Source organism: Calidris pugnax, unplaced genomic scaffold (genome assembly GCF_001431845.1).
Source record: "Calidris pugnax isolate Ruff unplaced genomic scaffold, ASM143184v1 scaffold63, whole genome shotgun sequence".
NCBI lineage: Eukaryota > Metazoa > Chordata > Aves > Charadriiformes > Scolopacidae > Calidris > Calidris pugnax.
Window position 1 is genome coordinate 5,717,309 of NW_015090852.1, and position 22,398 is coordinate 5,739,706.

General features: G+C 38.0%; 1 protein-coding gene across 1 annotated transcript in view; it reads left to right on the forward strand.

Moving 5' to 3' along the window:
* Window positions 1–22,398, forward strand: part of CDC73 (cell division cycle 73) — a 110,209-nt gene that overhangs the window by 27,226 nt on the left and 60,585 nt on the right. The window contains exon 10 of the mRNA XM_014943465.1: window positions 10,598–10,662. Within this exon, the coding sequence (XP_014798951.1) occupies window positions 10,598–10,662 (65 nt within the window). The remainder of the gene's footprint in view (window positions 1–10,597; window positions 10,663–22,398) is intronic.

Here is a 22,398-nt window from a genome sequence, read left to right on the forward strand (position 1 = left end):
ATTACATAGTTCTAGTAAGCAACCCGCATAGACAACATCTGTAGTAGTCAGGCGAATGTATTTTATGCTTTTACTGGATGTGTGCAGTTCAGGGGAACAGAAAATAACAGATTTGGTGTGGCAGGAAGAAAGAACCCAGAGAGTTTGTCAAGCAGCTCACCGGAGTAGGTTTAACATAGAAATTTCTGAGCAGAAATCAAAGAGAAGATTAAATGATTGCCAGCAAAAAAAAAAAAAAAAAAAGTTTCTACCTGTAGTTAATACTGGTGAAAAATCCATTTGTATGTTAATGTGATTCTGAGAATGTGGTCCAGGTGTTGCGGTCAGTGCTGAAGTGGACTGGACTGGGCTGCAGCTCTTGTTTCAGTTGAAAAGTTCTTTTCTAATGTGGAGGTTATGAAATGCCTAAAATGATCATACTCTGAGTAGTTACCATTATCACTCTTTTTTTCTAGGACATGTTTATGTGCCTTAACTTTCCAGTTAGATTTGGTTTAGTCATCTACAGAGTTAATTTTGTATTTCAGTTTTCTAGATGTATTTAAAGAAATACATAGTTTAAGAATAGCACTGGTGTAATAGCAAGTTAGAAAAGTGTAGGCTGGCATTGGAAATACATTCTTTCAAACACCTAATTTGTATTTCAAATACAAGATTGACTTATGAAAAGTACTGATACAGCATTTATGAAAGCTGTGTAGAATTAGTAATTAATGTCTGGATTTCTTAGCAGAGGACTTAGAGATATTAGAAATCTTCCTCAGCTCCAAATTAACTGTAGAAAATAACAGAAGACCTTACTTCTGGGGTATTCTATTATAAAACTATAACTTTAAAATTATAGTCTAACTGAAACTCAGAATGCATGTAGTTTTCAAAAGCCATAATTATGCATTAACGTTTTCTGGTGCCATTCAGTACTAATAATGGTATTTGCTTAAACTGAACTATACGTATCCCTTGCAACCTTATCACAAGTGAACTCATTCCTTAAAGGATTTTTTAATTTAATTGCCCTCAAAATTAAGTCGTGGCCCCCAAATACTAAGTGCAGAATGAAATTGCAAGCAGAAATAGTCATTGATAAAAATAAGGTGGTTTTCATTCCTTAAAAACTATTTTTTTTACAGTTAATCTAGTAAGAACTGGCAATTACATGTATTTATGGAAAGCCTGCAGTATTGGGGATTTTGGGAAAGAAATCTGAAGGAAAAGGATGATTATTAAAGTTCTAGGTATAACAACTTGCAGTCTTTATACCATTGTATCCATGTGTATTGGTAATTATGGATAACACCTGAGATAAAGTTGAACCCTATAGCTTTGTGTCACTCTGAAGGGTTTCTACTTCTTACCCTTATATGACTGTATGTGTAGTTGGCTAGAGATAGTAGAAGGGAGGATTGTATGTGAAGAAGAACTTGGGGGTTTTGGTGAATGAGAAGCTCAACATGAGCCAGCAACGTGCGCTTGCAGCCCAGAAAGCCAACTGCATTTTGGGTGGCATCAGAAGAAGCGGGGCCAGCAGGTCAAGCAAAGTTCTACCTCTTGGCTCAGCTCTGGTGAAACCCCACCTGGAGTACTGTGTCCAGCTCTGGAGTCCTCAGCACAGGAAGGACATGGACCTATTGGAACAAATCCAGAGGAGGCCAACGAGGATCATCAGAGGCCTGGAGCACCTCTCCTATGAAGACAGGCTGAGAGAGTTGGGATTGTTCACCCTAGAGAAGAGAAGGCTCTGGGGAGACCTTACAGCAGCCTTCCAATATCTGAAGGGGGTCTACAGAAGAGATGGGGAGGGATTCTTTATCAGGGAGTGTAGTGATAGGATGAGGGGTAATGGTTTTAAACTGACAGAGGGGAAAATTTAGATTAGATGTTAAAAACTAATTCTTTAGTGTGAGAGTGGTGAGACACTGGAACAGGTTGCCCAGAGAAGCTGTGGGTGCCCCATTCCTGGAGGTGTTCAAGACCAGGTAGGATGGGGCTTTGGGCAACCTGGTCTAGTGGAAGATGTCCCTGCCTATGGCCGTTGGAACAAATCCAGAGGAGGCCAACAAGGATGATCAGAGGCCTGGAGCACCTCTCCTGTGAAGACAGGCTGAGAGAGTTGGGATTGTTCACCCTAGAGAAGAGAAGGCTCTGGGGAGACCTTGCTCAGCTCTGGTGAAACCCCACCTGGAGTACTGTGACTCAGCTCTAGTGAAACCCCACCGGGAGTACTGTGTCCAGCTCTGGAGTCCTCAGCACAGAAAGGACATGGACCCGTTGGAACAAATCCAGAGGAGGCCAACAAGGATGATCAGAGGCCTGGAGCACCTCTCCTGTGAAGACAGGCTGAGAGAGTTGGGATTGTTCACCCTAGAGAAGAGAAGGCTCTGGGGAGACCTTAGAGCAGCCTTCCAATATCTGAAGGGGGTCTACAGAAGAGATGGGGAGGGACTCTTTATCAGGGAGCGTAGTGATAGAATGAGGGGTAATGGTTTTAAACTAATTCTAATGGTTTTAAACTAATTCTTTAGTGTGAGGGTGGTGAGACACTAATCCAGAGGAGGCCAACGAGGATCATCAGAGGCCTGGAGCACCTCTCCTATGAAGACAGGCTGAGAGAGTTGGGATTGTTCACCCTAGAGAAGAGAAGGCTCTGGGGAGACCTTACAGCAGCCTTCCAATATCTGAAGGGGGTCTACAGAAGAGATGGGGAGGGATTCTTTATCAGGGAGTGTAGTGATAGGATGAGGGGTAATGGTTTTAAACTGACAGAGGGGAAAATTTAGATTAGATGTTAAAAACTAATTCTTTAGTGTGAGAGTGGTGAGACACTGGAACAGGTTGCCCAGAGAAGCTGTGGGTGCCCCATTCCTGGAGGTGTTCAAGACCAGGTAGGATGGGGCTTTGGGCAACCTGGTCTAGTGGAAGATGTCCCTGCCTATGGCAGGGGGGTTGGACCTGAATGATCTTTAAGGTCCCTTCCAACCCAAACCATTCTATGATTCTGTGCATGTAACAACCTGTGCAGTAGTGATTCTGGCTAAAGATTGAAGCAAATCCAAGAGAGGCAACATCTCTAAGCCTTTTGTATTTCTGTCTCACCTGTTTGCTCTTTCGTCAGAGGTATTAAAAATATAGGAAGAATTCACAGTAGTCTTCCAGGTGCAGATAGACAACAAGCTGCAATCATGATGCAGTTTCATATAACACTACAGTACTCATGAAGATTTAAAGAGGTGAAGTTTTTTTTCTTTGAGTATTTGTGTGGTTTAGTACAGAATTTTTCCATTAACAATCTTGTTCTTAGCATAAACAATTCAAAGCTTGTAGAGCTAACATGGTAAATTTAGGAATTTTAACACAATGCATTAAGTAAACTGCTGAGTTGCAGCCAAATTTCTTTGCTTCTTGTGATGGATCATTATTTCTGGTGCGGTGTATCAGGATGCCTTTCTGTTTGTCTTAAAATCTTCATGCCAGATGGGGCAGGCTTTGCTGCTGGAATGGTTTAGATTGCTTCAAGAGTAAATGCGAGGGGGGGTGGTAATTGCAAGGTACTATTGAAGAACAAATCATCACGTACACCTGCAGTCAACAGAACTGCTTATGCAGCCCTGAGTCAGTAGTTGGTAGCTTTCTCTCAAACGGGTGTCTTGCTACTGCAGCTTTGGTTGGGCAGGGAAGAGAAATCATTCCTTTGACATTCTTCAAGTTCTGTGCTATATGCCGCAGGAAATGCATTCGAATATCTTTTGCAAGTAGGACTTGTTATGTCCGAGAGATTTCCACAGGGGAAGAGCATGTTATTTGGCAGTGCACCCATCCTGCTGAACTGTTCAAGTGGTTTTGAGGTGAGGAGATGAATGCCCTGCAATTACTTTCTTCAGCTGCTGTGTCCTTCCTGTTGGTTTTGTTTCTTTCATGCTGGCAGACAGTGATGGTATCCTCTCTGTAACAACATAGAGCTTCATTCTGTGCTAAACTCTCTAATTCTCCCTTTGTAGTTTTATTCCTTTCCTTCACATTACGCCCTTTAGCTTATTTTTACACTTTATTAATGTCATCTATTAATGTGCATCTTTACTAGTGGTATTTTATTCATACCCACAGACCATCTTGGTCAAATCAGTCTCTCGTATCTTCTTAGGCAACATAATTTTTAATCCTTTTCAGGACTTGAAAATCTTGTGCCCAAATGTCATTGGACACTTAGGAAGGTATCTCATGTCCTCTTCTATGTGCCTGAATGTTTGACGTTTAAATATGTATTTATTGGTGTATATGGTTTGCAGCTCAGGCAGTAGTATACTGAAACTTTGAGCTGATGCTATTATTCCATAGGACGTTCTATGTACTAAACTGTTTTGGATGCTATACCTTGTTTTTTCCCCAGTTTTTTGGGTGACTTTACCAGAGTGCCTTCTTTTCACATACTTGTTTCTTCAGTAATTGCAAACTGTGAAATGGTGCTAGGATAATAATCTTCAAGATCTACGTTTTCTTGACCCATTCAGCTCATCTCTCAGTATAGATGGCAAAGTAGTTTCTCTGTGCTGCTCCAAGTGTTAGGTCTTTAAGGCATGTTCCAGGTGTGTTGTTTTTGTTTGCTTGCTATTGTTGTTGTCAAGGTTTCAGCATAGCAGAAGCCAATTGTTATTAAACTATCCCCCATCCACCCCAACTTTTAGTCCTATTTGGTGTAAATTGAAGAGGGTTTTGCTGTACAGTCATGTGACTTCAGTCTGTAATGGTGGAAAATAATATTTTTTATCACATCTAATGTTTCCTTCAGGAGGGTTTGCTGTTGACTTCCTGCTATTGTCATTTTATGTTTGAATTATTTTTGCAATTGTGGTGGATTTTCAAACATAGCTGTGGTTTTTCAGAAGTGTGCCTGACTTTCTATCAGTCATAAGTGTTAAGCCTGGGCAACAGAGGACAATGAAGTTTTTAAACTTGATGTGATTGTGGACCATAAAAACTTTTTTTTTCTCTCTTCTATACATTGTTAAGGAAGTTTCTTTATAAAGTATTTCTCATTATAAGTTCTTTTTTTTTTTTTTTTTTTTAAACCATGTGATTGCTGTTTACACAATGAGAATAGGAGAACAGGTGGCAGGAGATCCAGAATTCTGAAACTTGACTGCCTGGTTAGACTTTTATTTATTGGATTTGTTTTTGAGGTTATAGGATTCTGCTTTTTATTTTTTTTTCTAGCAGAGAATATGTGCAAGAGATTCGCATTTGGACAAAGATTGTGGTCTGTCACTATTTTCTGGCTTTGTGTGACAGAGTAGCTTGATAACTTTCAGTACTGTAGATTTGCTTCAGTGCTGGAAAATACACACAGGTTCATACTGTTGTTTTTTTTTTTTTTTTTTTACTAGTAGTGAGGAAAACTTTTAAGAACTTGGGTGTTAATTACTTCTAAGATTGTTGCTGAACCATTATATATGAACTGTGCAGAGAATTTCGTGAGCTAATTAGCTTGGAAATTTAGGCATGAAACTTTTAACTTGTTAGACCGTAGTACTGCAAAGGAGGCTTCAGTAAACTCTTATGTAGAATGAAATTTGGTGTCAGTGATTTAATTACCATGGGTGTGAAGTGGGGTAGTGAATCATTTCCAGGCAGTCTGCAGAGCTGTTGCTATCTGGGGTTTGAAGAGTATACAGCTGAAAAAAGAAGTGGTTATTCAATCTTGCTTATCCGCAATTCAAACAAAGTCTTTAACTTGAGCTCCTCAGTGTTTCAGACATGCTCCTTTGTTCTGTTTCTGTTTGCCTAGACTTCCTTCCAGAAATTCAGGTTAATTTGAGTCTTTTAAAAGCTATTATTCTTTTGGTAATGTATCAGCACTCAAGCTTGCACCCGGATTGGATGGCTAGAGCTGCAGCAGGTGCAGAATCAAAATGCAGAGTGAGCTAGATGGACGTAGAGCAGTGGGCTTTAAGCAAATGGAAGGCACTTTGAACATTAATATTCGTATGCAAGGAAATGGAACACATGCACAAATGGTGATGGAGAATATAATCAGTCCAATAAGCTGATGCATTAGGGTGCCTATTTTCATTTCCAGGTTTAATTCTTTTAAATGAGAGAAGGCACTCAGATTGATGCGTGATGATGCTAGAAGGTACCTAGTGATGAACCGCACTGGAAAAGTTTATGATTCTTTTAACAGTCTTTGGGTCGTTGAACTGTGAAATGATGATCATAATACGTGCAATGACTGGAGAAAAAAAGATGATGATTTATGGTTTTGAAGCATTAGAAATGATTTTTCAGTGCCAGTTACTGTGTTTAGTCCTCAAGATGTAGTTTGTAAGGCATTTGTTCATGTCAGTGTTTTTAACAATGCTTATATGTTTATAAAACTCATTATATTTGGGAAACAGTAAAGGTTGCAATACAGTTTAGTCACAATATATTAATGCTGGGCTGTGCTTGCATTCTTTACTCCCTAGTGTTAGACCTGCATTTAAAGTATTTAATACGGACCACTTTTTGCCTAAAGGAAATATGTATGATAACTTTGTAATTTTATGAAAAAATCTCAGTGTACTGAAGATTGTCGAGTAAGTTTTGGTTTTTTTGACAGTTGTTCTGCATCTTAATTCCAAGTCCAAAGTCTTGTCATCACTATACTTTTATTTAAAGGGCTGTTTTCTTAAGTACCCTTTTCTTAATAAATGGCTTATAATTTTAACTGCTTCCTCTATTACCATCAGCGAAGCTGTGATTTTGTAACTGGAGTTGCAAACTAATTCTTGGCCAGGCATTAATATTTCATCTCTGTGCTGGTGTGTGACTCAGCAGCACAGGTTTGAGCTGGTTTGGGAGGGAGGGGAGAAACACATATTGCTTTTGTGCTCTTAGTCAGAGGGTATGGTACAGCATTTATGCTGATGTATGCTGAGGGCATGTCCCCTGGTGCTCCAGGCTGCTCTGTGTTCTGCTCCTCTTTACTGGGGCCTGTGGTTCCACTTGTATCCCAGGTCTGCTTTTGAGCAGTTGCATCAGAGTTAGTCACTGTCCTCGGAGAATGCTCTGGAAGAAGTGCCTCTCTGCTTTCTAACCTGCTCCTTGAGTGTCTTTTACAACCAGATGCATTAACCTGACTAAAACCCTCAGCCGTTTCTGAAGTGCAGCTGTAACTGTGGTGTCCCTGACCTGGAAGCATTTGTTTTCTGCTTTGTGCAGGCTGTGTACAGTGAGTGGAGCTGAAGATAGTACTGTATGTTGCCAAGTGTACAAAATGTTGAGACTTTTATAAAAAAGGCATGAAAGTGCAAGCGGCAGGTCTCTCGCTTGTAGCAGTGTTTATTTCTGTAAGAAAAGTGAGTGGCTGACTGGTAGAATATCACATGGTGAATGTAAGAGGATCAGGTCAAATAAGCTGTATTCTGAGAAAAGGGTGTCCGTGCTCTTACCAGTTAAAGGAAGGTTGCTGTGGTTATCTGGAAGCTGGCAGTGCTTAAATCTCACAGGTGCTTCAGAATTTGAGGCAGGAAATCTGAGAGCTGGTGGGCAGTTTGGGAGATGGTTTCTTTTGCTCATCCCACCCTACGTATAGGTAGCGTACCCTGGGATCTGCAGTAGACCTCATCGTGGCTGCGGTAACTGTTTGCAGGAATGTAAGCGGGTACCTACCTTCTATTTGGACCATTTACAGAATCATGGAATCACAGAGTGATGTGGAGTTGGAAGGGACCTCTGGAGACCACTTAGGCCAACCCCCCCACCTAGAGCAGGTTGCACAGGAACGTGTCCAGGCAGGTTTTGAGTGTCTCCAGAGATGGAGACTCCACCACCTCTCTGAGCAGCCTATTTCCAGTGATCTGCCACCCTCAAAGTAAAGAAGTTCCTCCTCATGTTTAGATGGAACTTCATAGTTCAAGTTTGTGCCCATTACCTCTTGTCCTGACACTGGGCACCACTGAAAAAGGACTGGCATCCTCTTGACACCCTCCCTTTAAGTATTTATAGGCGTTGATCAGATCCCCCCTCAGCCTTCTCTTCTCCAGACTAAAAAGACCCAAGTCCCTCAGCCTTGAGTCGTAGGAGAGATGTTCTAGTCCCCAATCATCATTGTAGCCCTCTGCTGTACCCTCTCCAGCAGTTCCCTGTCCTTATTGAACTGGGGAGCCCAGAATTTAGCATCTCTTAGACTTACATTAATAAGGAAAAGTGCTATGCCATTATTTACAGATAGTCAGAACTGTTTTATTTGCTGTTAAATAGCACTGGAAGGCCTGTGTAGGAGCTGGAAATGTTCAGCGGGCAAGTGCCCGCTCTAATGCCTGAGGCAACAGGTGGCTCTTTAGGATCCTAGTTATTTGCTTCTCTGCTGGGAGGAAGGGTCATTAAATGAACCAGGACACATTCTGTGAGAGACTTGGGGAGATTTTAGCAAAAGATGAAACCACTGGCAATTGAGCAGAGGCTTGTTCCCTGCCAGGTGCCCCCTTTTTGGTCTTGTTAAGGGATGTCTATATTCTTTGGAGTTAGGGAAGAATGTCTCTTTGAAATAGTTGGAAATTCTCTTTGTCACAGGCAAGAGGAACCCATAATAAGTCAGTCTGAAAAGGTGAAAGTTTCCTCATTTGGTGACGTTCTGAAATTCACAAGCAACTGTCAGCCTAGATTATACACCTCTGGTTTATGTCACTCCAGGTCAGCAAAAGTGTCTCTGAGGGAAGCTCTACCAAGTATTCTGCAAGGCTCCAGGTACCACCTGAAATATTAATATGCTCCTTCCCCAGAAACATGACCTGTGTAGTCACAGAGAAAACTCTGTGAAGTCTGAAGAAGGCAACTTCACTAGCTTTAGCTCAAGTTCAGCTGTGTGAGCCCTGAGCTAAGACTAAATGTATAATTACATCTTGGGGTTGGGGGGAAAGGCAGTAGGGCAATACCAATTTATAAAGGGAAGATAGACTTTCTCTTTTCAGTAGAAAAGACTGCATTCATGTCTTTCTGTACCTGCATTTTGCTTTCTTGGAATCACCTCGGTAGTTTAGAAATGTTAAATCCAACAGAAGGGAAGGGGTGGCCTTGAGAAGCCAAGATGGAGGGCTGAAGCTGAGGTGATGGTGTAAAACAAAATATGTCTGGTAACACCAGTTACCTCTCTACTTGGTAGCTGGTGATAGCTCTGGTGGCATAATCGAGAGGGCGAGGGGGGAAATAGAAAAACAGAAATAGTGTTCAGAAAGTAGATACTTATCTCTGTGGTGAGAGGTGTTATGATCCCTTTTCATTTGGGTAGCTTTTTCTAGGCACTGGAGAGTTATTAAATCTGGGAAACTTTTCTGCCTCATTTCCTTCAAGTGTCTGATAATCTTCCTCTTCTAGGGAAGAAAGGATGAGCAACCGTAGATGCTTCCCAGAGCATCTGTATTGTTTTCAAGGTTGTCTGGGTTTCAATTTAAGTTAATTTACTCATTATAAGAGCAAGAAGCTCTAACAGACTTGAAAATTTGGTATTTTTCTTGGATTTTTTTGTAGGTCCAGGTAAGAGCACTACTTTGATTCTGCATTATTTTTGGTCTATTATGTTTTTGTACTCGTGCGTTGTATGAAGGTGGTGTAATAAATGGCAAAAATGTTTAAATTCCAAATAGCTGTTTCTGCACAGTGTCAGTTGCCTTTACCCAAGTCTAGTTGAAACAGCCCAGAAGTTGCTTAGGTGTAGACAAATACTTGCTTATCATGGCTTGATTAGTGATTATTACACCATTTTAAGAATTAATTGGTTGATGGGTTCAGTTGACAGTGGATGCATGTGGCTAGGAAATTTACAAAAAGAAAAAGGTTTTCTTGCAAGTCCAGGTGGCAATATTCAGGAGCTGGCTCTGATTGTAAAGCACTGAGAACAGGATGACAGAGGAAGGAGTATTCAAAACCAAACAGGCTAGTGGCAGCAGGTTTATTCACTAGCACTTGCAGGCTTCTGGCACTTACTCAGCATAAATACCATCTGATTAAAACTACTGAAAAAAACCCAGCCCCAAAGCAGCCAGTGTTCTCACCTTTAGTCTGGTAGTGTGAATTTATGCAGATTCTGTCCTCTGTATTATATGACAATGACATTGTTGCACTTCTGCACACCAGAAGTGCATTTATCATGTTAAGCGGCCAAGGTTTTAATAGTCGGCCTGTAACCTGGATTCTTATTAAGTATATTTTTTCTGTTAATACAACTAGAAGTTGAAGATGTTGCATTATAATGCATTCTGGGAATATGAGGTACCTCTCCATTTTGTACTGAAGAGAATTTCTGAGACTGCATGCATGTTGTAACGTATTCTCACAAAGATTTACATTTTTATCCTTTCTCTGGAGTGGTTTGAATGATTCCATGCAGCAGGAAAAAGCTTACTCTGGTTATAGAAAGTAGAAATACCAAATGGACCTCTGTCTAAAGAAAACACAGATTTCCTAATTACTAACCAGGTTTTGAATTGTGAACAGAAGCTAAGCTGCTTCCAATAGCAAGATGAGTTCATTGCAAAAGTAATTCCAAAGATACTGGTGCTGTTGACTGTTTAGACATGATGTCCCTGTGTTCATAATGATTTACAAGAGCCTTTTTCCTTTGCAGAAACGGAAGGCTTTAAAATTGATACCATGGGCACCTATCACGGAATGACTCTGAAGTCTGTAACAGTAAGTCTTTTCTTAAATATGTTTTAAAGGAATGATAATGTACTTTATATATAATGTATATCTCTGTCAGTCTGACCTAGGCTCTGGAACGTCACTTTGGTTGACTAGCAGAATTGATGAAAGTTCTCTGTGAAAAGATAAAACATGGTTTGGTTTGGTCTGCACGTTTTAGAGATCTTTGCTCAGGGGATCTGTCTGCAGTTAAAAGGTGTGATGGGAAGGCTTTGCTGGCAGGTTCTTCTTGTGGAGGTGCAGTCTTTTTGTACTCACCTATACTGACATACCCTGTTTTTGCTAGACTGCTGTATGTCTATGAAGGACAACTTTCATAATTGTAACTGATAAAACTATATACACAAAATTGAAGTAGTAAAACTAGGTTTTGGAGTATCTATGTTTCCTACTCTGCATTTAATAACAGTAAATTTGTTTAGCGGCCGAAAAATTTGACCTCTACATTACTGTTGAAGCTTTCTAGCCTAGCAAGATGAACTTCTTTTGTATGACTTGACAATGCTGTCAGTGGAATTGCTACATACACAGAAGAAAGAGAGACCCTTAAACAGACTTCCCTTTTTTTTTTTTTGCCAATATTTTGTGGAAGTGGGTTGAATGCTCTCAAACAAATGCTGTTTTGATCTGCTGGTAAGTAGGACAGATGCTACAAAACTCTTGTAGAGCCCTCATTAAGGTTTTTGCCATCTGCATACCTATATAAATCTGATGAATAGACAGCACTAAATGCTCTCCTAAATCCATGCACTACTTCTAGTTTGCACTCCTAATTTGAACATAAAATCATATTGTGAATGTAGATTTCTTAAAAATTAGAGCTTTTTCTTGTTTGATAAAAGTTCTTGCCCAAGCCTTTCCTTTCCAGCCTCCTCTGGACTTAGAAATAACTTAAAAGAAAAAAAAAAAAAGGAATATTTTAAGGAAGGAATCTACTTAGTTTTAAACACTGTTATCTCTAGATTAATTCAGAAATTAATTTGGTGAAGGAAGAAAATAACTCATTATGTCTGAATATTTGGTCTTGAACCTTGCATGAATTTAGGGCTGCTTTACAAGGGATCAAGCGGTGTTGTTATACCAAACTTAGGTTCCTGTGCTATAATGTATCTGTTTCAAGTGGTAGTAAGTTGAAATGACTTAATAAATAGGTTCTGTTTAAATTGTACTGTGAGGAGCAAAAAGAAAAAAAAAATAGGCAAGATTAAAGTAAAATAGAAATGGTGAAATGTTTCAAGCTTGTCAGTCTAAAAACTGCAAAAGTGAAGGGATGCACAGTAACTCTAAATATTTTTCCTTTTTTTTTTTTTTTAAAGTTTGTTAAAAAGTGATTAAGGTTTTTTTATTCTAGGAGTCCTAGCTCATCTGTTCAGCATACTACCTAGAGTTTTGAGATAGGGTTATTAACCTTGCTGGTTTCTTCCATTAAGAAGGAAAATATAACTGATACTAAATTGCTAGTAAATCTTTTTGCAACATAAACTATAATTTTTTTGAAGTAACTATTTAAGAGGTATTGCATGACTATACATAAAGCATCATCTGGTGTCATGAGAAATCCTAAAACTCCATCTGTCATTTAGCGTTTTTCTAAGAAAACTTGCAAGGGATTTTTGGAGCCTTATTTTCCAGACTATTAAAAAGGTGCCCTAAATGTTTAGCTCATTCATAAATTGCGATGACATACTGACTTTGTGTTTCAGATGGGGGAGAAATAAATCTGTTAAGTATGTGGCACAGAAATTTTCATCTGTTTTTGTCTAAACTTTGTCACAGTGATGGACCGCAGAGTTCTAACACAGAATTTTCAGACTGTTGTTTTGTATAGAATACGTTATCTCCTCCCAGCTAGCAAATTTCATATTAGGCTTTTATTCAATGGGGGTTTTTTTGTGGTTCATTCTTATATTTTTTTGCTAGACAAAGCTAGGGAGGCAATGGGAAAGTACTTTCTTCCCCTAGAGGTTTAATGGAAAAGTACATGATACTTGTTGCCCAAAAAATAGAAATGAAGAGGATAGCATTGGAATTGCATAGTACCTACATGATGTCATCTGCTATACAATTCCTCTTTGAAATCATTGAACGCTTCAAAGGATTTGAAGTGTTAGGTAGTTGTTTGTTAGAGTCTGTCTTGAAACCTCAGACCTCTGATTTCTAGATGAATGGTGAAATTTAAAAGGTTCATTTTTATGCCATTGTTTTCTTTGACATAAAGGAAACAGAGAAGTTATCTATGGTGTTTGTTTCCATTAATGTTTTTATAGAGAGCCGTCATATTCTCTTAAAGCTCTTGTTTTGCTTGGCTAAACAAGTCTCATCATGAAATAACCTTCCACTTCCCATGTGAGTTTTCTTTCTCTAGCTATTCCAGTTCGAATTAATTTTTTTTTTTTCAAGCATTTAGAAGTAAAATTTCATGAAGTCTTCTAAGTGAGATCTCACCAGTGGTTTATAGAAAGGCATTAAGAATTTCTTACTGCTTCTGAAATTATAGATATTGCCTTGAGATGGATGGATTATGTATCTTATTTTATCTTCATTTTTGGTCACTTTTTTGTATCTTCTTATTTTTGTTCTAGTTTCCACTTTGGTTATGAGTTGCATGTTGGAAGAGATTTATTTATTTATTTTTTAATCCTAGCCTGGTGGTTCATTTGAGTGTTTGACATGATTGAGAATACCATCTACCCTGACTTCTGTTTTCTGTTACATTAATTCCTTTGGCTTCCTTGTCACACATTGTCCTTTCTTTTCTTTGTTTGAATGAAATGGTTTGTTTTGATGATTAGTTTTCCCTTTAAAAAGGCTGATGGAGCCATTAGCTTCCCAAAGTTTTGATCTTGTTAGCAATTGGAAGAAACTTTGTAGTTGTATGCTTATTACCTGGAGTGTAAACCATGGCCCACTGTTTGGAGTTGCCCACCTGCTTCTCATGTAAAATTTATAAGAAGCTTTTATTTGTTTCATGTTATATTCCCTACATGTCTTCCACTTGCACTCTGCCTTACTGTAATTCTCTGTAATGATTTTTATGAAATATGCAAAACTTCTGTTTTGTATTTGTTCTTGCTGAAATGTGAGTTGTCCTAGCTGCTTGTTCTTTTAGCAGCAAAACAAAAACTTCTGCATCTTGACTGCTTTCTTTTCATCAGTGATGTTGGAAACTTTCTTAGCATTCAAAATTTGTGCCAGAACAGATGGTGAATGGTGGGCTTTTTCTGAAGTAATGTCAGCTAAAATAACTTGTGCTGCTGGCAGTTCTTCCCTGTAACAGGATTTTTGCTTAATTGGCACACTTACTTTCTCTCACGAAGAACTGACTTATTTAATGAATTTTTATTGTGAAGGCATGATTTCATTATTCTGGACCTGGAATTGTTTATAACAGGACATCTTCTTCAGAAAGCCTTTTTTAATACCTGTGGCACCTTCTATTTGCCTGAATTGATGATGTTTTGGAAACAAGTAAACTGCTGGTGGTAGCTCTTGTTGTCTAGTTACCCAGCAGTTCATGTTGCAAATTGTGCAGCATGACTTTCAGAAACCTACAGGTCTACCTGCAGGCTTCACTTCAAAGCATAATCCCTTGCATAGCAGGGCAACTTTTAAGTAGGAAAGCTTACTGTTTGAGATGGATCAAATAAGAGCCATGGAAGATGAGTATGCTAGTATTTTTGTACCATGCAGGGAGTGAGGGAGTGCTGAGAGGGAATCTTAAGCTGATAGTCTCAACGTGTTCTTTCTTACTTGTGTAAATTTTACATGTTCAGGGCATTAGTCCCCTGCTTTTCTGAAGAGAAAATGTTAACTAAGCCAGTGTCATCTAGTGGAAGCCTGGAAAGTGGGTCTGACCTTTTGTATATGATGAAATTGATTTTTGGACTACTGGTTTCTCTAACTAGAACATGTGAAGTATTTAACTGTTACCATAGCATGGGATGTCGAGATCAGAACAAACTAGCTATCTATACCTATGTCAGAGTATGGGAGAAGCTGCTTGTTCCTTGAGTGTCTGATAAAGCTGGCTTTTATAGATTGGTACTAAAGTGCATCCTCTTCCAAACTGAGGGTGTGCTTTGGATTGACTAGTACACATTAGTACGTTTTGCACAGACAATCTTTGTTTCTCCATGACAGTAATAGTCACGGTGATGCTGGTTTTACTTACCTTTGGGTTTTTTTTTTCTTAAGTTTTCATTACTTTAATATGAAAGAGAGGAATAGAGTGATAACCTCTGGAGTCCTAAGAGTCCTGACTGGTCATGAGCTGAGATTCAGTGTGGTTATAAACTTGGGTGCAAGCAAATAAGATCTGCAAAGTACTGCATTAGGCCCTTGTAGAAATTACTTTGTTGCATTTCCTAATTGCGACAAAGCTGTCCTGTTATTAACTTCTGGTTTCTTTCAGTACTCAGGGCTGCTGAAGCTCAGAAGCTTCCTTTGTTTTTGGTTTTTATTGCTTGAAATGTAATCTGTTGTTGATCATCTGCACTCATAAGCAGCCAGAACTACTATTGGCATTTCTTTCTTTAACTGTTCAGTAAACAGGTGGATACAACAGCTCTTTTAGGTATTGAGATTATATCCTTACCAGATAGTTTGGGGCTACACGTGAAGAATCAGTATAGTTAGTGAGGGTTTCAGTTGCGGCACTTTGCTTGTAGCAAACTTACATGCCAATTTCTGCACTGTATTCAAACATGTAAATTTTATCTCTAGTAAGAAAATCTATGTAAGTTTTCAGTGCTTCTGAGTTCAGTGATAATGTTTCTCCTACAAATTAACAAGAAGTAACATCAGTCTTTCCAGTGCAAACTGCCAGGCTTTACAACAATCTCTCAGTTGTAAAATTACTCGGAGTGAATATATGAGACTTATCAGTAATTAAAGAAAATACATTACATTTCAGTTGAAACAAATACATTCCATAGTCCTGACAGAAAACAATGAATAAAAAAAAGGGGTCTCTATGTAAGCCACAGTACGAGCAGGTTTAATTTCGGAATAATTGAAAGACTAGTTCAGCACCTCTGAGATCAGCAGTTTTTCATCAGTTTGTGGTCAGTATCAGATCTTGAGCATTAACTAATTAAAGGATGTTGCTGTTATTAGCCTCAAAATCTTTCAAGTTTAGAATAATCTCAGTGTTTTTTATTATTTTAACTGAAAGGTTGTTTAACCTCTGGTGTATATTCAAAGGATTATTGTGTAATAGGATGAAGGTTAATCCAAGTTTCTGGCACCTTAAAGATTAGGCCACTCGAGCGGTAGCATGTTGTGGCAGAAGCAATCAACATGGTCTATGCACATATTTTATATAAAAGACTTCAGATAATTGATATACTAGTAGGTAAGTAGGTAACTCAACGAGATCTTTTTTAACTTACGTAGAATTCAGATTGTGACTCAGTACCAAAAGTTGAAATGACTTCTCAGAAGCATAAGGTGGAATCGGATGTTGCCTCTTAATATACAGATAAATAGCACTTACCTTTATAAAATAAATAAAATCTTAAATGTTAGATAGGAGAGATATATAACTACTTATCCACATGTCACCAGTTTTGTGTCATATCCTAATCTCATTAAAATATTTGAGAGCAGTGGTATTGAGGGAGGAATCGACAAAACAAGAGACTCTTTCAAAGAGTTTGAAATGGGCTTTGAGGCAGAGTGTAATTTTTCTGCAGTCTGTGCATAAGCCGGTCATTATTCTCAGCGCGGGTGTAACACCAGCCTGCCCGCGGCCCCGCTCCCCGCCGTGGGCCAAGCAGCATTCTGTAAGCTCTCTATGTGCATACTCTTCAGTTTTTCACCATCAAGAAGAGATAAGGAAAGCTGTAATAATTGTCTACTAAAAGAGTGTTCCATAGACAATGCTGGAGGTAGAGACTTTTGGTTTTATTTGATTAGTAAATTTTTTTCATGTTAGGCATATTTATCGGTAATTCAGACATAGCCGTGAGGTTCTTGGTCCATGGGGGTTAAGGGCTAGGACGTGACTACCAACTCAAAAAATCCTTGAGCTGGAGAAATTGATGTTTCCCCAGAGTAGTCTGCCAGCCACCTTGCACTGCTCTGGGGTGACAGACTAGAAGTGTATGTCTATATTACTCTAATGAGAGTGGATGAAATGCAACCAGGTTTCCTAAGAACTATTACTGTATTTTGTATTTAAGGGCCACACAACAATTTCAGTGGTTAGCATTTCATTGCCTCAGTCATGTTTCAAACACTAAATAAATTACTCTCCCTTAAAGAGTTTTAGCGTAGTCAAGTAGTCAAGCTGATAGAGGCCAAAGAAAATCACATACAAATGGTGCTTTCAAGAAAATGTGTTAGGTTGAACAATGCTGCACTCGTTTTCTCAGCGATTGGAATTCGTGTACATCAGTGCCAATGTATCTTGCTATTGTATTGCATTATACAATAGGACTGCCTGTTTTGTTCTTCATAATAAGTTTTATTTTATTTTGAGACTAAGAACTGCAAATTCAGGAAAAGAAGTGGATAGTGTCACAGATCTGGAAGTTAGGCATTGCTGTGTTGCCCGGTGTGCTGCTGAACAAGAGGGAGCAAGACCTGGAGCCATCTAGCTTTGTTACTGAATGAATGTGTCTGAAGTTGCTGTTCTGTGTAAAAACTCGATCGTGTCAATGTGCTAAGTGTGCTTGTGGCATGCCTGTCGGGTCCTTGAGTGGTTTAAATGGAGGAGTGCCAAGTAAGAGAATCTGAAGTATTTCTTAGTATACATTGAAGTGGAGCTTTAGACATCCAGGGAGCTTTACTTACAAAAGCTTGAGAGCCTTAAAAATTCTTGGTATGAATTTTAAGATGACTTACTAGACCTGTCTTGACCTAAAGCTGAATGATATTAGTTGATTTGCTAGGCCTCTGGGTGTCCCTTGAGAAACTCAAGAGTATCCCTTGAGATCCTTTACAAATTGTTCAGGAGTTACTCTTGTTTGGAAACGTGACCCCAAATAAAAAAGTCTAAGGAAGTTACATTTGTGTTCTTTGAGTTGCTTGTCGGCTTTCTGCTTGAATCCTGTATAGGTGCTTAGATTCATTTATGTTCTCAGGTCTTAAGATTTACGTGTAATATCTATTCATGAAAGTTTTACGGGGCATTCCTCAATTATACCAGCTGACCTTAAGTTACAGACTCTTATACTTTGTCCTAATTGTTCTGAACAATCAAATATCATGCACTTCACACAGCTTGTATGTTAAACAATGTTATCAACATATTTCCCTCTACAAATTACATATTAAGTAGATGTTTGGATATAATAGTTACATCTTCAACTGACAGTTTCTTGTTAAATTTCTTCTAATGGGGAGAAGAACAACTTGGCTATTGTGTAGTGTTGTAATTTATTCACAACTATTGAAGGTGGTATAAAGGTCTTACGGACCCAGTAGAAAAGAGCATGTGACAGATGGGGACCAGAAGGCAGTTCATTTGAACATCCTTTCTCCTTGCAAGTGTTATCTGCGTTTGCCAAAATAATCACATGGGTAGCCATCCCATTCTCTTTGAGTAAGAGTTTTAACAAAGTTTTGAAGGTTTCTAACATCCTTCACAATTCGTGATACATTAGCTAAATCACAGTTGCGATTTGAGTATTTCATGATCAGCTGAGCCATTTATGTAACTAGTCTGAGATGACCGAGTCAAGATTTCCTCCTTCGTTCAGTTGTTGAGATTATACCATTGACACTTTGCTACTTGGTGATTTGCTCTCTGCAGAGCTCAGAATTGAGACAGATCCTTAGAGGCAAATGTAAATAAAATGCTAAGGTAGGAACCCTGGTTCTTAGTCTTTTGAGGGACAGACTATAAGCACTGTCATTCAGCGCTATTTCAATGTAGTGCAACATCATGAATGAGAAGGTCCAGTTAGAATAGCAAAATAAGTGATTTTTTTAAGTCTTTAAGGCACTTCTTTCTTACACCATTTAGGAAGGTAATTGATTAAGGCTGACTATATTGCGGTCTATAACTTTATGTGATTTTAGTTCCATTTCTTGTTCCATCTGAATACAGGTGCTAATCTGCCTGCGTTCTGTGCAGCCACACGCTGTTGCATCTGCATCCTCGCATTCAGGATGTTGAAATGTGTTTTGTCTTTGCTAGGACAATGTTTAGGCACGTCCTGGTTTACTCAGGTTTGCTACTGGTGGTCCTGAATACAGTCTGTTTCAGTGTAGGCTTTCTCATTAGGTAAATGACTGTAAAGACTATATAATGAACTCTGCATTAGTTATGGCTCACTCAACTAGCATTTAGGCAGTACTGATCATACCTTCCGGAATATACCTGTGATTGCAATCTGCAGAGCTGCCATCTGGAGCTGTATTTGTTTTCACTGAGCAATATGCTATTGCAGAAACCACTTGCATCGCTGCTGCTGGAAGGATGGTTCTTTGTTCTTTATTAATCTAAAACTCTCTTAAAGACACTGCTAAGCTAAGTGAGTATGTATGAACGTGCATGTAGGCAAGCGTTGAAAGATATATTGTCTGTTTTAATTTTCATTTACCACTTTCTGTTTTATCCTTCTTTATTCCCAAAAGGACTGCGGGATTTTCTGGAGGTTTTTGGTTTAGGTGTTTTCTAAGTTACAGGAACCCAATATATATAGGACTTCAGACTTAACACTGAGGATACTGATTGGGTGAAAAAAGTCATCTGTTTTCTAATCCTTGTGAGTTGATGAATATATAATGTGTATGCAAATTTCTTTGGGATAAAAAATTCTATTTTTTTTAAAATGCAAAATCGATTCTCAGATAAGTGTTTGCTACTGTGTGAACATATTAATCTTCAGTACTTCTCCTTCAAATAATGAAGTCCAATGTACTTAGAATGTTAAACTTACCTAAAACAGTTGGTAAATCAAAAGAAGTTGATAAATAACCTTAAGAACAACTGGGTTTTTTACAAATACTTTTTTTATTAATTAGGGTATAAAACTTTTGGTTAGATTTCATACAACATGAATATTAACAAAGCATGTTTTTATTTCACCTTACATAACTATTGCACTTGGCAAACTAAATTTTAGGTTGTTGAACTATTCAGTTCATTTGCTGCTTTGGGAAACTTAGGATGTATTATTGGCATTAAAATAGCTTGCTTTTTTGGCTTCTTGAGGTTAAAAGCAGATGACACTTTCCCTCCATAAAGGTGCATGAGTGGGTTTTGTGCATAAGCAAGAGATACGCTTTTAAAATTCAGTTAAAGTGTGAAACAAAATTTTGTGTGACTAAGCAAAGTGATGTAGTGATGTGATAAGTTTGCTTGTAGTTAACTGTCAGTCTAGTTGCTGTAAATTCATAGCACTTTTAATTTAGAATTTTTTTTTTTTAAATTCTAGGTTTCTTCATAGGGAATAACAGTAACATATTTTTTTCACCTAAGTCTCTCTTCCGCCTAAGTAAAGTGGGTATCTCTTCATACCCTCCCTTGACCTGAAAGGAGGTGCGGTTGAGGAGTTAGAGATGTTTGATTTCGGGTGGCTTGATGCTGCCTTTTTGAGGAGATAGAGAAGAATCATTGTCTGCCTTTCCCTCCTTGAGAGCAGTAATTTGAGGGTTTCATTTCCCTGGCCAGCAACTTTCATAAAAGTTGACCAAGCAGTAACTTTTCTACAGGTTTTATTGAAATTGTAAAGTAGGTTGAAAACATACTGTGGAAGAAGGGAGGGAGTGTTACTAAAGCAGGCCACTGACAAATGTGTTTCCTGAGGGAGGGAGAAACCTCCCTCCTTTTCCTTTGGAATAAGGAGACCTGAGGGTGCATCATGCAGCAGTACTCATCAGTCCCACTTGCTAGTTATCTTTGGAGCAGTTGATGTAAATCAGACAAACAGATTGCAATAGTAGTGAAATGAAAATGGAATGCAGCTTTAAAAAGGTAACCTATCTGATCAAATGTGTTTTATTGTGGTTACCAAGTGAAAGAAAAGACTTCTGGATGGAGAGAGCTTTATGAGGCCTTAAGCCAAATATTTTTAGCTAATACATATAGAATATATTATAATATGCACAGTATATGCAGCTACCTCATATTGGTCTATAAAATCTGTTCTGTTTTAGGGTGACATTGTATGTTGTAACAAACCACCAATTTTATAGTAGGTTTCACATGTATAATTAGGTCTTGAAAATAATGTCATGAAAAACCTTCCAAAAATATCTGGACCTGAACAGCAGGTGAAATGCAGATTAAAGTAGTAAAATACATATTAGAGTACTAAATGGATGATAATACTGTCTTGGAAATTGAAATTAAAGAGACCCTGGACTGCCTGGTCTAATGTAATATTACACCTGGTTTTAAAAGGGTAGTTTTGTACTTGGCTCATTTCATATAAGAAATTTGAACATGTAAAATCAACTTCCTTGATCGTACCTGAAATATTTTGAAAATTGTATTTACTTGTTTGTTACAGTTGCCACTCACACTAAAGGAATATCCTAATCAGGCAGTTTGCTCACCTTTATTTGGATGTACTAAACATTTAATACAGATAATTTTTGTGTTCATACTCTTGTACTGTACAAGAAAATCACATATTCAATATGTCTTATATTCCTTCTCCTAGCAATTCTCAGCAAGACTCTTAATGTCTTTTTATTTTCTTCTCTGGAAAGCTGCCTGTAGTTGGTTTGTATTATCAAACAGTGTGAATTGTAATTCTTTCAAATATGAATTAGGTAATAGTTCCTTTTAAACAATGAGTACCATAACAATAATCCATATGCAGGTAACATTTTATAGATGGAAATTTACAATACACAGAAAATTATATTCAAGTATTATTTTCTCACTTCTTTATATGGAGCTGAGAGGAATATAAAAGGTAATAAGTACTCAGTATCCTCCAGGTTAAGATCAAGAATGTATAAATTTAAACAGTAGTTACTAGTATACTAATATTTGTGAAAGTTCTCGGTTATTAATAAGAATCATACCTTTAAGGAAACAATGTGACTTTTTCTGTTGCTTTTCATAAGTGGAATGAAAATGATTGATAAACCTGACATTTAATATTCGGCGAACTTCAAGGAGTTTCTGGCTTATGTTCAGTAAAGTGATGTTTCTTTAGTGAAGCCATATTTAAACTGTATTAAAATGCATAGAGATATATTGATACTTCATAAATGTGGCATAACTAAAGAATGTTCACAGCTTTGAGAAATATGTTTTGATTTTTTTTTACCCTTAAAAAAAAAAACAAACCACACAACAGAAAACAAAACCAAAAGACTCACTTTTGCTCAAGTAGGCTTGGCCAATTTCCTCCTACCACATCCCCAGAAGGAAGCTAAATTAATTCCATCCATAAGAAAATTAAAAGCTGATGGGGTGGGCAGATGTTTTCTGTTCTCAAGGGTGAAGGAAGTAGAAAAAGGTTCTCTGGCAAGTCTGAAGATGATGGGGAGTTTTTAAACTTTTTGTGCTTTGTGACATTATCTTGGTGGAGGAAAGAGATATATTCTGGTTGTATTCTGGTTTTATTTATTAATAATTGGTTCACTCTAACATTAATATGTAATGAATTTGTTATACTTCAGTGTGAATTTAAATGTTATGTGAATTGAATTTCACTTTTTAATTCTTTGTTTTTCACTCTGAAATATTGAAAACTTAGAAACTTTCTACATAAAAAGGTATACACTTATCTACATCTGGGCTTAGTTAGCTTTCAA